This window comes from Sorex fumeus, unplaced genomic scaffold, assembly GCF_029834395.1.
Source record: "Sorex fumeus unplaced genomic scaffold, SorFum_2.1 ptg000061l, whole genome shotgun sequence".
Lineage (NCBI taxonomy): Eukaryota > Metazoa > Chordata > Mammalia > Eulipotyphla > Soricidae > Sorex > Sorex fumeus.
The window spans coordinates 33,962,156-33,975,069 of NW_026606118.1; the positions used below are offsets into that span (position 1 = coordinate 33,962,156).

General features: G+C 42.5%; 1 protein-coding gene across 1 annotated transcript; it reads left to right on the forward strand.

Annotated features, from left to right (window-relative positions):
* The first annotated feature begins 212 nt into the window (after window positions 1-212).
* On the forward strand, window positions 213-3,664 carry CCN2 (cellular communication network factor 2). Its single transcript, XM_056125947.1, has 5 exons — window positions 213-478; window positions 759-981; window positions 1,263-1,514; window positions 1,653-1,864; window positions 2,254-3,664. Exons 1-5 carry the CDS (start codon window positions 419-421, stop codon window positions 2,548-2,550), a joined length of 1,044 nt encoding a protein of 347 aa, XP_055981922.1. The 5' UTR covers window positions 213-418; the 3' UTR covers window positions 2,551-3,664.
* The last annotated feature ends 9,250 nt before the right edge of the window (window positions 3,665-12,914 follow it).

The following is a 12,914-nucleotide window of genomic DNA, read 5'->3' on the forward strand; positions in this document are numbered from 1 at the left end:
TGTAAGCCGAGAGTGTTGGGGTAGAGGCACGGAAGAAAAAACTCCTATTTGATGTTAGAAATATTGGAGGACTGAGCCTCTCTTTTTTTCTTACTTTTTTTTTTTTTTTTTGGTGAGCTGGAGCGTGCCAGCTTTTTTCAGACGGGAGGAATGCTGAGTGTCAAGGGGTCAGGATCAATCCGGTGTGAGTTGATGAGGCAGGAAGGTGGGGAGGAATGCGAGGAATGTCCCTGTTTGTGTAGGACTCCATTCAGCTCATTGGCGAGCCCGCGGCGCCGGCAGCGTATAAAAGCCGCAGCCGCCAGCCCCAGTCTCACACAACAACTCTTCCCGCTGGAGAGGAGGCCACCAGCGCCACTGCAGCCCCCGACGCCAGCCGCTCCGGCCGCCAGCCCTGCGACCACCGCGAACCCTGACCATGTCCGCCGCCGGTCCCGTCCGCTTCGCCGTCGTGCTCCTGCTGGCCGTGTGCAGCCGGGTAAGCGCGGCCGGATAGAGGTGTGAGTGTGCATGTGTGCGTGTGACTGTGTGTGTGTTTCTGTGATCTGCGTGTGTGTGTGTGTGTGTGTGGTGTGTGAGTGTCTGCCTGTGTGCTTGTGTGTGTATGTGAGTGTGTGCGTGTGCTTGTGTATGTGAGTGTGTGCGCGTGCTTGTGTGTGTATGTGAGTTTGTGTGTGTGCGTGTGCGTGTGCGTGTGTGTGTGTGTGTGTGTCGCGGCGGGGCGTGCGCCCTACTGACCGCCCCTCTCCTCCCCGCAGCCCGCCTCCGGCCAAGACTGCAGCGGGCAGTGCCAATGCGCGCCCGGCCCGGCGCCGCGCTGCCCGGCCGGCGTCAGCCTCGTGCTGGACGGCTGCGGCTGCTGCCGGGTGTGCGCCAAGCAGCTGGGTGAGCTGTGCACCGAGCGCGACCCCTGCGACCCGCACAAGGGACTCTTCTGCGACTTCGGCTCCCCGGCTAACCGCAAGATCGGCGTGTGCACCGGTGAGTCGTGCAGCCCCTGCCGGCGACTCTGAGCTCAGGAGGGCTGGCCCGGATGGATGGGTGCTTGGGGACACTTGGTGATGAAACACCGCCTTCCTGCTGAGGCTCGCTTGCCCGCCCGCCCGAGAGCGAGCTACTTACTTTGAGACTTGCCCTCTGGCTGTGTGCACCCGCCCCTTGTGGTACCCGGTCCCCGACAAGCATCACTGACCCGCTTTAGTGAACCAGAGACCACCGGTGTCTGACTTGAATAACCGTTTTGCTTTGCTTTCCTACGACAGCCAAAGATGGTGCGCCCTGCGTCTTTGGTGGGACCGTGTACCGCAGCGGAGAGTCCTTCCAGAGCAGCTGCAAATACCAGTGCACTTGCCTGGACGGGGCGGTGGGCTGCGTGCCCCTGTGCAGCATGGACGTTCGCCTGCCCAGCCCTGACTGCCCCTTCCCACGGAGGGTCAAGCTGCCTGGCAAATGCTGTGAGGAATGGGTGTGCGATGAACCCAAAGACCAGACGGTGGTCGGCCCAGCCCTGGCAGGTGAGTCCTGAAGTCTGTGCTTTGATTCCCAGGCTGAGAGGGCAGGGCGCCAGGGGCCCTAACTTTGCCAAGGGCAGGAGGGAAATGCCTGGTCCTAGCGTCTCACCTTCTTTCTGTTTGTGTGCTCTGCCCACACAGCTTACCGGCTGGAAGACACTTTTGGCCCAGATCCAACTATGATTCGGGCCAACTGCCTGGTCCAGACCACGGAGTGGAGCGCCTGTTCCAAGACCTGCGGTATGGGCATCTCCACCCGTGTTACCAATGACAACGCTTTCTGCAGGCTGGAGAAGCAGAGCCGCCTCTGCATGGTCAGGCCTTGCGAAGTTGATCTGGAAGAGAACATTAAGGTACCAGAGCTGTTCCTATTCAGGCATTTTCCTGGGGTGGGAGGGTGATAGTGCAAAGGACCAAGATGAGGTTTCTACCAACCTGGTTATTATTGGCCTATTATCTCCTAAAAATATCAGAGCCGTGAGTTGTCTTGCTGCAATGAGATGTTTTCTAATCGGAACTAGCAGCTTTCCACTAGAAACTCTCCACAATGTTAACTTGAGACATTCCAACAGAGGCTCTCTGCCTATTTTTAGAAAACTGGGAAAGGAGACTCAAACTTCCTCTCTCCCAAATATAAACAGCAATCCAACAGCATAAGACTAGAGCACACAGAGGTCAAAGAAAGTCACTCCCCTTTGTAGTCATTGATTTTTTTTTCTCTCTCTCTCCATGTTTTCCATAGAAGGGCAAAAAGTGCATCCGGACCCCCAAAATCGCTAAGCCTGTCAAGTTTGAGCTCTCTGGCTGCACCAGCGTGAAGTCCTACCGCACTAAGTTCTGTGGAGTGTGCACGGATGGCCGATGCTGTACCCCCCACAGAACCACCACCCTGCCCGTGGAGTTCAAGTGCCCCGATGGGGAGGTCATGAAGAAAAGTATGATGTTCATCAAGACCTGCGCCTGCCATTATAACTGTCCTGGAGACAATGACATCTTTGAGTCATTGTTCTACAAGAAGATGTACGGAGACATGGCATAAAGCCAGAGAAAGTGAGAGACACGTGAACTCAGTAGGCTATAACTTGAACTGATTCGCATCTCATTTTTTGTGTAAACATGATTTCAGTAGCAAAGTATTTAAATCTGTTAACAGGGGGAGAAAGGAAAATTCCCCCCCAAATTCAAACTACTCTTCCACGTGACATTCAAATAGTCTTATCAACCCCAGACACTGGTTTGAAGAAAGTAAGACTTGACCTTGGGACTACATTAGTATGGTAGGGGCAGAATGTATGGTAAGGTGTGGCCGTGAGCCAGTTGGGAGGGTGCCTACAAAAAGGCTTGTCGTTGAGAGTAGAAATGCGCCTGCTATCAGGGTGTAGTTGAGAAGGGACATTTTCAGTTTGCCCACGGACCTGCCTGAACCTCCAGCCACAGCTTGGCTATGCTTTCTCCAGCCATCCTAAGGCTGAGACAAGTTCTCTGAAGTCGGAACAGCAGGTTCAGCTCTGACATTCTGATTCAAATGACGGTAGTCGGGAATCAGAATCCTGTCTAATTAGACTGGACAGCTTGTGGCAAGTTAACTTGCCAGTCACAGGCCAGATTTTTAATTGATATTGTAAATACCATGTATATATATAAATATATATATTTGTACAGTTATCTAAGTTAATTTAAATGTGTCTGTGCCTTTTTGTTTTTAATGCTTTGATATTTCAAATGGTAGCCTCAACTCTGAACACCATAGCTAAGGATGTCAAACTTGTTTGATAATTCAAAGCGTGAAATGGATATTCAAATGGAAATTCTGCTCAGTTAGAGTGACAGTCCACCTAAAGAGTTTGCTAAAGGTGAGGCAGCTAGCCCTTGAAAGTCTCATTTGTGAGTTGGAAATGTGGTAGCCTCACTGGTCATAAACAAATGGCCTTTACTAATAAGTGAGTGGCTTAAGAGGGCTGATCAGTTTTTCCACCTGGAAACATTTGTTTCTTCTTTGACTATGACTGTTTTTTGGGCAGTTTATTTGTTGAAAGTGTGACCAAAAGTTACATGTTTGCACCTTTCTAGTTGAAAATAAAGTATATATTTTTTCTATAAAAGACTTGTCTATTCATTTATTCTCTAGACATTTATAAGTTTTCTTGGATATAAAATAAAAAGCCTTTTATCTTAAAACAATTCACCAGTAATTCTATCTTTTCTGGTATGTATGTTAGATCACTTTAATAAAATTTTTACATACTTTTCACACTGAATGAAGTGTCACAGACTCACAGGTATATACATTATATTCATTGCAAAGATATTTTGTTATCCTCAGTATATAGAAACACTACATTCTTCTCTACATTTTTTGTCACCACTAGCTCTATTAAATTGCACTTGGTCTTGTATATATATATATACTACCTCTCTGACCACTGTAAGCTTTTCATTTTCTATCAGCATAATATACTGAAGACATTTCTGAACTTCAATATTTCACTGTTAAATCTGAGCAGCACAAAGTTAAATCTGTATGATCCTGGAGTCAATTGGTTTGATATTGTACACTTTTATTTGCCATAATAACAATCTCAAATAGATGATGGCATAAATTTAAAAAAAGGCTGCAAAAGTAAATCTTCAATTTATTAATATTGATAGAAATTGTCTTAAAGCAAGTCCTCTATTACAAGTTTGGGGTATTTTCAGATCTTAACATCAATAACCTACCAAATGGTATGTAAGTGGTAAGATAAATTTGTTCAACAAGGCCAGTTTTGAAATCATACTGGACATGTTTAGTCTGCTACCAAAAATTGAAGTGGTGAACAAAGTAAGTATTCCAGGAAAACTAGAAGCCTTCACACTTTATTTCCAGATCAGAAGTGGATTCTAAGGGAGAAAGATAAAAATGGCTCATCCTGAGATAATTAGCAAGACCATGCTAGAGTCCTTCTCAGAGACAAAAATGAATCTTAAAATAAAGACGTTCTACAAACAGAGCCATGGCCACAAACCAAAGAGAAAACTTCCTATGTTAAAAATTTAAAACAATTTTCAGGTCAAAGCATTGAACTTCTAAAATGAACCCACATACATATATAGTAACTCTGTCAGTGACTGTACCCCATTTACCCACATAAACCTACCAAGAAACACACACACATAGAATATTATATTATTTAGTTCAAATTTCCTGTCTAGCTATTAAGTCCTAGCTATAGAAGTAAAGTTCATTCATGGTAAATGAACCTGTTTTAAAGAGTATTTGAGAATTTTGTGAGCATAAAAAAGGCAGTGAAGGCATAGATTTTTAGATTGTCTAAATCTCCTCTTAAAAAGTTACTTGCAAAATCAAAGCACTGTATTATTTATTAAAAAATAAAATAAAAAGTAAGGTAACAAAACATAGCTTGAGCCCCAGAGTACAAGTGGGAGAAACAGTCAAGAATAGCAAGACTTGCACTGTGTCAGCATATGTGTTGGAAAAGCAAAGGAATTGAGCAAGGTAACTGAGAACAAGAGAACTAAGAACATGAGAACTCCAAAAGAGTCAACAAAATATAGAAGAGCTGCTAAAACCAATGGGAATTTTGCTCACATGGCAAAATATGAAAATCTGAGTTCTCTTCCAAGGTGAAATTCCATACTTGGGCATGGAATTCAAATTGAGCAGGTTAGAAACAATAAATACATTGAAAGAAAGGGTCCTGATCAATTAGAAGAGGTTCAAAATCTCAGGAAGCAAATGCCACACTTTCAATGTTACACAAAAATAGGGGGTTCTGTCACGTTAGAAAAGTTATCTTAACTAAATGTTCTTTCTGAACTTATTCAGGAAAACTAATATTACATAAATGGAACCAAATTATCAAAGTCAAATCTCTTGCTAACTTACTGCATAGAAAAAATAAAGGCTAGAATAACATGCCCATGGAAAATGAAAGTATGCCAGAAACCAGTGCCCAAAAAACATGTCAAAACTATACCCTACCATTCAAAAATAACATTAGTAAAATAACAATGCACAAAAACCATGAAAAGAGAACAATGACATTAAATAGCAAAGTGAATCACTGTAAAGCCTAGAAATATTGTGATAAAATTCAAGAAGGAATTAGAAATAGAATATATCAAACTAGGAGGACAAGCATGAATAACAAGATAATTCCTTAGAGGAATAAGGGAGAAGGACAAACATTTTTTTGGTAGAAGAAAGAATAAAATATTCCCCAAAACGGAGATAAATATTGTAACTAGCAAAGAAGATCCAACAAACTCAAGTAGATGTATTTATTTATGAGGAAGTGAAAAATATAAATAAATCATGAAACCATTACTGATATAAGAAATTTAATTTTACTTACAGTAAATTTTGTCATATACACATATTACAGAACATACCTCATCACTGATAGAATTTATATTTTAATTTTTTATTTTAATTATACTTATAGTAAATGTGGCTAAATGAACTTATTACAGAACAGATCAGGTCACTAGTGAAACCTACCAAAACCAAGACATAGTCTAATAAAGCTTCTTGTACTATAATTAGTAAAAAAGGAAATCTAGATATCTAAAGCAAAAAAAAAGGACATATGAAAGAAATTCACATAAAATGAATATAAAATAAAACTAAATTGTCATCTGACTTTTTGGCAGTACAGTTCATACTAGAAAAATTGAAATAACACTTTTAAGTTAGTCAAGGAAAGAAAATGTGAACCAAAGGAATTTTTATCCTCCAAAAATGGCATATGAGAGGAAAAAACCCCAAAACTTCAAAAACACACAAAACTCAAGGTATGCTGTTCATGTGATCCCTTCCTGAGGAGTCTGCTAAGGAATCTCTAGCAGAAAAAAAATGTCTGAGATATATTAACATAAAAGCAGATGGTAAACATTCAATAAAGTGTATCATTGAAATTAAAACTGAAGGGCTGGAGAAAAAGTACAGAGGGTAAGACACATGTTTTGTACACGGCTCACCTGGGTTTGGTCCTAGTATCCCATATGATACCATGAGCCTCACCAGAAGTGATCCCTAAGCTCAGTGCCAGGAGTAAGGCCTGTGCACTTTCAGGTGTGACCTCAAAACAAAACCAAACCTAAAGCTAAATTGAAGTTAGAGAGGAGCTCATAATTTATAAAGAATACTTTACCTTTTACTGGCTTCTTTGACTATCTTTAAACATTTAATATAGAAAACTTTCTATCTCTGTTACTTTGTAATCTGTATTTAGAATTGAAATCTGACATGGTATTTTAAGGATATATTTTACACTGTTTATTTTATTCTTAGGCTAGCGACAGTTGATATATAACCAGCATCATTAACACAATCAAGAATAGTTGTTACAAATTTACAGAAGAAAATATTCCATGATTTTATTTATGATACATATAAATTACATTAAAAATGAGCAAAATAAACAGGAATCTTCTAGAGGCTAATGCGTTTTACAGTGCTCTAGGTCCATGGTGATTTGAGAAGTGTAGTTTCTTTTATGTTCAGATATTATGAACTGTTTATCTAACCATGACTTTTCTTTTTTTTTATGTAGGAATACTGCTATTTATTCAGCCACTGATTAGCTGATTGAATTGGGCATGAACTCCACCTTACTTTTTTTTATATATATAATTTTATTTATTGAATCACCATGAGAGCAGTTACAAAGCTTTCAGTTTAAGTCTCAGTCATACAATGAAACAACCATACCTTCACCAGTGCCCATTCTCCACCACCCAAAACCCCACTATGCCCCCATCCTAAACCCTCCCCCTACCTGTGGGGCAGACAATTTCCACATTACTCTCTTTCTACTTTGATTACATTCAATATTTTGACACTAGACCCACCATTATTATTTGAGATTTTACCCCAACACTCAGATCTGCTGAAAAGGCAACAGTTGACAATTTGTTTTCTATTTCTGGTTATGAATAACATATGATGTTGCAGTAGTGGCCGCGCGATTTTGAAATTCCGAAATTTTAACGATTAATTCTGGAGGGATTTCTACCAAAACCTGCTGGATTCTGAGATTTGTTCCTGAGTCTCTTGGATCACGGCCGTTAAGCAGCTTGATCAGGAGCCACAAAGGCCATTAGTAGGCGGGAACTTGGAGTCTCGTTGGGACGAGATGGAAAGGGCCGGCTCCAACCCCATCCCGTGAGGTCCCTGTGTGTCTTGTCACTGAGGGCCCAAACCTGACTGTCCAATGGCCTCTGGAGGATGGCAGCCACCGAAGTGCCTAGGGGGAGCAGGCAGAGGGACAGCACCCTTTCCCCCCTGGGGTGGCCTGGCAACAGTAACCTACTGTGCAGTCCGGACACATTTCTGCCAAAAGCCGCTGGGTTTCAATATTTGTTTCTGAGTCTCTGGGATCATGGCCATTAAACAGCTTGATCATGAGCCAGAGAGGCTGTTCGTGGGCAGCGACTCAGGATTTCGTTGGGACGGGGAGGAAAAGGCCAGCTCTACCCCTATCCCATGAGGCCCCATGTGTCTCGTCGCTGTGGGCCCAAACTTGACTGTCCAGTGGCCTCGGGAGGATGGCGGCGACCGGGCCGCCAGGGGGAACAGGCCAAGGCACAAAACCTATTTCCACCTGGGGTGGCCCAGCGCCTGTAACTTACTGCAGGGACTGGACGTATTTCTGCCAAAAGCCGTTGGGTTTCGAGATTTGTTTCTGAGTCTCTGGGATAATGGCTGTTAAGTAGTTTGATCAGGAACCAGACAGGCCATGACTCCAATTATATAGCTGAGCTGGAGGTGGTTTGTGAGTGTGTCTCCCACATACCTATCTTTTGGCTGTTTACTTTCTTGGTAAACTTTGCCCCAAGTTGTTGGCATCTGGCTAAAGGCACAGCAGCAATTTTGGGGTATCTGGAAGTCTGAAGGCGCCATCAGGCTGCTGTTGCATTCGCCTCACAGGTACAGATTGACCTGCTGGCGGCACCATACCCTCTAAAATCGTGGCTTTTTCGTTGGGATTGTTTCCCTGACCTTCTGGTACTCCAATGATTCTAAATGTTGTTCCTCTTAGAATCATCTCCTAGGACTCTGATTCGCTCTAGAGCTATTTTGAGGTCTCTTGCCATTGTTTGTTGTTGCCTGTTGGCTCTGTGCAGCTGATCTTCCACCTCACTGATTCTGTCTTCAGCTGTGGTCATTCTACTATTGAGGGTACAGACTGAGTTTTTTATTTCATCTACAGAATCTTTTATTCGTGACATTTCTGTGCATAGTTTTCCAATTTCTGCTCTCATTTCTTCCCATAATTTCTCGATTGTTTCACTCATGTTACTGGATATCTGGCTGACTGTTTCATTGAGTTCATTGAACATCTTCATTACTTCATATCTGAGTTCTTTCTCAGAGAGTTCCTTTAGGTGAGTGGCACCTACTGAGGCTTCTGGACTCTGTTCATCATCCTCCCCATGTGGTGGGGATTTGCGTTGTTTCTTCATGTTGATGTGGAGGTATGGGGACTGAGATGTTACACTAGATTTCTTGGTATGACTAAATTACCTGCAGCCGCATGAGCATCCACGGGCTGGAAAAATTAGGCCATGCCCACCTCTGACGAAGCCACGCCCACTTCAAAGGCTATGCCCCCACAGGTACCTGGTGGGGGGTGGGGGGTACTAGCTGACAGGGGAAGAAGACCAGCACACCAGCACAGTGTTGGGGAGGAACAGGAAGAAGCTCAGGGATGCTGTCGTCCCAGGGTCCTAGAGGACACCTGGGACACTTGCATGGAGAAAGCCAAGTCCCGGGTTCGAATATTTGCGGGTTAACTGACCTGGGAGGGGAAGAAGACGGGCACAGCGTTGGGGACAAGCCAGAAGAGGCTCAGGGATGCTGTCATCCCAGGGTCCTCTGAACTATTTATCTAAATGCTATCATGGAAAATTTCAATTATTTTTATGTTTTTTATTAAATAAAATTTTATCAAAGTATAATTTTCTGATTATAAAATAATTACATCATTTTTTAAAAAATTACAGAAAAACTGGTAAAAGGTAAAGGTAAGGTAAAGACCCTCCCATTGATCGTCGATTTTGCTCGAGTGGGCCAGTAACGTCTCCATTGGAGACTTTGTTGTTACTGTGTTTGGCATATCGAATACTCTCGGTAGCTTGACGGGCTCTCCGACAGGGGCAGAGGAATCAAACTTGGGTCGGCCATGTTGGCCGCGTGTAAGGTGAACGCCCTACCGCTGTGCTATTGCTCCAGCCCTGAAAAAACTGAAGAAAAGTAATATTTTAGGGGCTGGAGAGATAGTACAACTATAAGGCACTTACTTGCCTTGCATGCAGCTAACCTGGTTTCTGTGCTGGCATCCCCTATGGTCCGCCAAGCACCTTCCCAGGAGTGATTCTTGAGATCAAAGCCAGGAGTAGACCTGAGCACTGCCAGGTGTGCACCACCCCAAACAAAAAAAAATATTTTAAGCTGTCATAAGAAAAATATGATTGTTTAAATTATTTTTGTGGTCATGTCTGAGGATTATGTCTGGGGCTGGAATAGATTGGGAAATCTTATCTGAGGCATTATGAGATGCATAGTATATCAAAGGTAGGATACTGAAGTTTTTATTGGAAGATTATATTTTAGTAGCTTCCCTATCATCTCATGTAGTGGAATAGGTTTTTGTTTAACTTTGCTATTAATACATTTAATCATAGTCTATAGACTAAAAGTACTGCTTTTTTTTTTTGGTTGATTTTGTTTTGGGGGCACCGCACTGTACTCAGGGCTTACTCCTGACTCTGAGCTCAGGCATTACTCTTGATGGGCTCTGGAACTACTAATTCCAGGATTGGAATTTGGATTAGTTTATGTGCAAAGCAAGCACATTACGTGCTGTGCTATTTCTTTTTCCCCTGTATTGCACTCCTTAGCTTATTTTTGAAGTTCAAATTGATTCAGTTTTAGGGAAGTCTCTTCATTTTGCCTCAGATATCCAGTAAAGTTATCCTATTGAACTTCATTTATTTCATAGGCAATTCCCAACAGGAAAATATGTTCAAAGCATAGCAGTATAGCAGTATAGCATAGCAGTATTTATCGTACACATTTCTTGTCACAGACCCAAAAACCAGTGATTTTTTTAAGGAGCTCTAGTATTTCGGTGGAATGTAATATTAAGAGCAACATCTGGGCCTACGATGCTCATTGGTCTTGAGTTTTCATAGCATCTAAGTCTCTTTCATGAACAAATATAGGTAAACATTATATGCATACAAATATGTGTGTGTGTCTTACTTTTTTTATTTTTCTTTAGACACACCCAGAAATACTCAGTGATTACTTCTGGCTCTGGGCTCAAGAATCATTTCTGGTGGTACTCAGGGAACCGTATGTTGTTTCAAGGATTACATGGGTCAATCATATGCAAGTGCCTCACCCACTTGCACTGTCTCTCTGGCATCTGCGTTTTGTGTGTCAAAAGATAAAGCATATCATAAGTGTATGTTAGTATTTCTAACACAACTTCAGGAGTATAGTTTTACCCATACATGTATAAAAACTTGCATAGTTAATAAAATTTTACTTTTATACTATTTATTTTACTTACCTTCATGTGTGCAGTACACATGCGCACCCATGAAGGTACTGGCAGAGGGACAAATCCACGCGGGTTCCGGGGCCGAGATCTCCCAGCCTACTCAGATTGGAGTCGAGCATCCTCCACCCAGATCCTCCAAATTCCAGTAGGCGGGGGTCACACCCACCACCTGGCCCCCTGGCGCCGTGTAATCCCATCAACGGCCAAGATTCAGAGACTATAAAATCCAGCTCCCAGAACTGCGTGGCTGCATTCGCGGCCGCGCGACATCTTATCAGGACATCTTTTTATGACATCTTATTATCTCATTCCTACTTTGGACAAACTTTCAGGCTATCGAATGTAGCCTGCCCACAGGGCAGAGTCTGGCAAACTTCCTGTGGCGTACCAAATATGCCAAATACCAGTAACAATGATGGGTCTCATTCTCCTAAAGAGCCTTGAATATAATCTCAGGGTTAGGATGAAAGAGACGTTACTGGGGCCTGCTCGAGGCAATCGACGAATAACAGGATGATCAAATGAAATGAAAAATTTTACTTATGCTTGACTTGATTATCACTGTGACTGTCCTCCTGTTGCTCATCGATTTGCTCGAGCGGGCCCAGTAATATCTCCATTGTGACAATTGTTACTGTGTTTGGCATATCAAATACATCATGGGTAGCTTGCCAGGCTTTGCCGTGCGGGCGAAATACTACTCTCAATTGCCTGCCGGCCTCTCCGAGAGGGGCGGAGGAATCGAACTCGGGTCAGCCATGTTGGCTGTTTGCAAGGCAAACGCCCTACCCGCTGTGCTATCGCTCCAGCCCAACTTGATTATAAATTATCAATAGGCATGTAATTATATTATAGTTATACTTTCTGACTTTATCATTCATAATAACACTATAGAGAGAATGAGAGTATCTATACTGTCTCATTTGCTTTACCTCACATTAAACAACCAACAATCTCAGAATAATAATATTAATACTAGCACTACCAGGATATGCAGTGAAATATTTGGGGAGTGATACACTAGCTATACTAGAAAACAATATATTTTATTTTCTTCCTTTTTTAAATTATTGTACTGTATACTTTTAGAAAACATATTTTTGAAAATATTTTAGAATGTATACTGTCAACAAAGCTTATATATGTAATTTAGAGAAAATATTGACTTTGAAAAATGATATGACATTAAATACAAAGTATATGTTTACCTATAACACAGTATACTATTTTTGCCAGAGTGCCTCCCAAGCCGTGTGTAGCAGGCCACTGAACTGAAGTTGGCAACAAGCAAGGAATGTGCTTTAATCCCTACACTATCTTCCCGGCCCTGATTAAGTAGACTTTTACTCCTACATATAGCATTGTAGCACTGTCCTCCGGTTGTTCATTGATTTGCTCGAGCAGGCCCAGTAATGTCTCCATTGTGAAACTTGTTGTTACTGTGTTTGGCATATTGAATACGTCAAGGGGATCTTGCCAGGCTTTGCTGTGCCGGCGAGATACTCTAGGTAGCTTGCCGGCTCTCCGAGAGGGGCAGAGGAATCAAACCGGGGTCGGGCGGGTCAGCCACGTACAAGGCAAACCCCCTACTCGCTGTGCTATCACTCTAGCCCAATACAGAGACAAGAGAAATGAACAAAATACATATACAAAATTCTCAATGCAGTTTTATCCACCCAAAACCGGAGTATGTCAACAGAATGATAAATAGAATGTAGAATACTTATGCAGTGGAATAATTTCCATCAATAATAAAGAACTACTAATATTATGCCAACGTAAAGAAATTTCATCGTGATTTTACTCATAATGTTGAACAGTAGGCAAAACT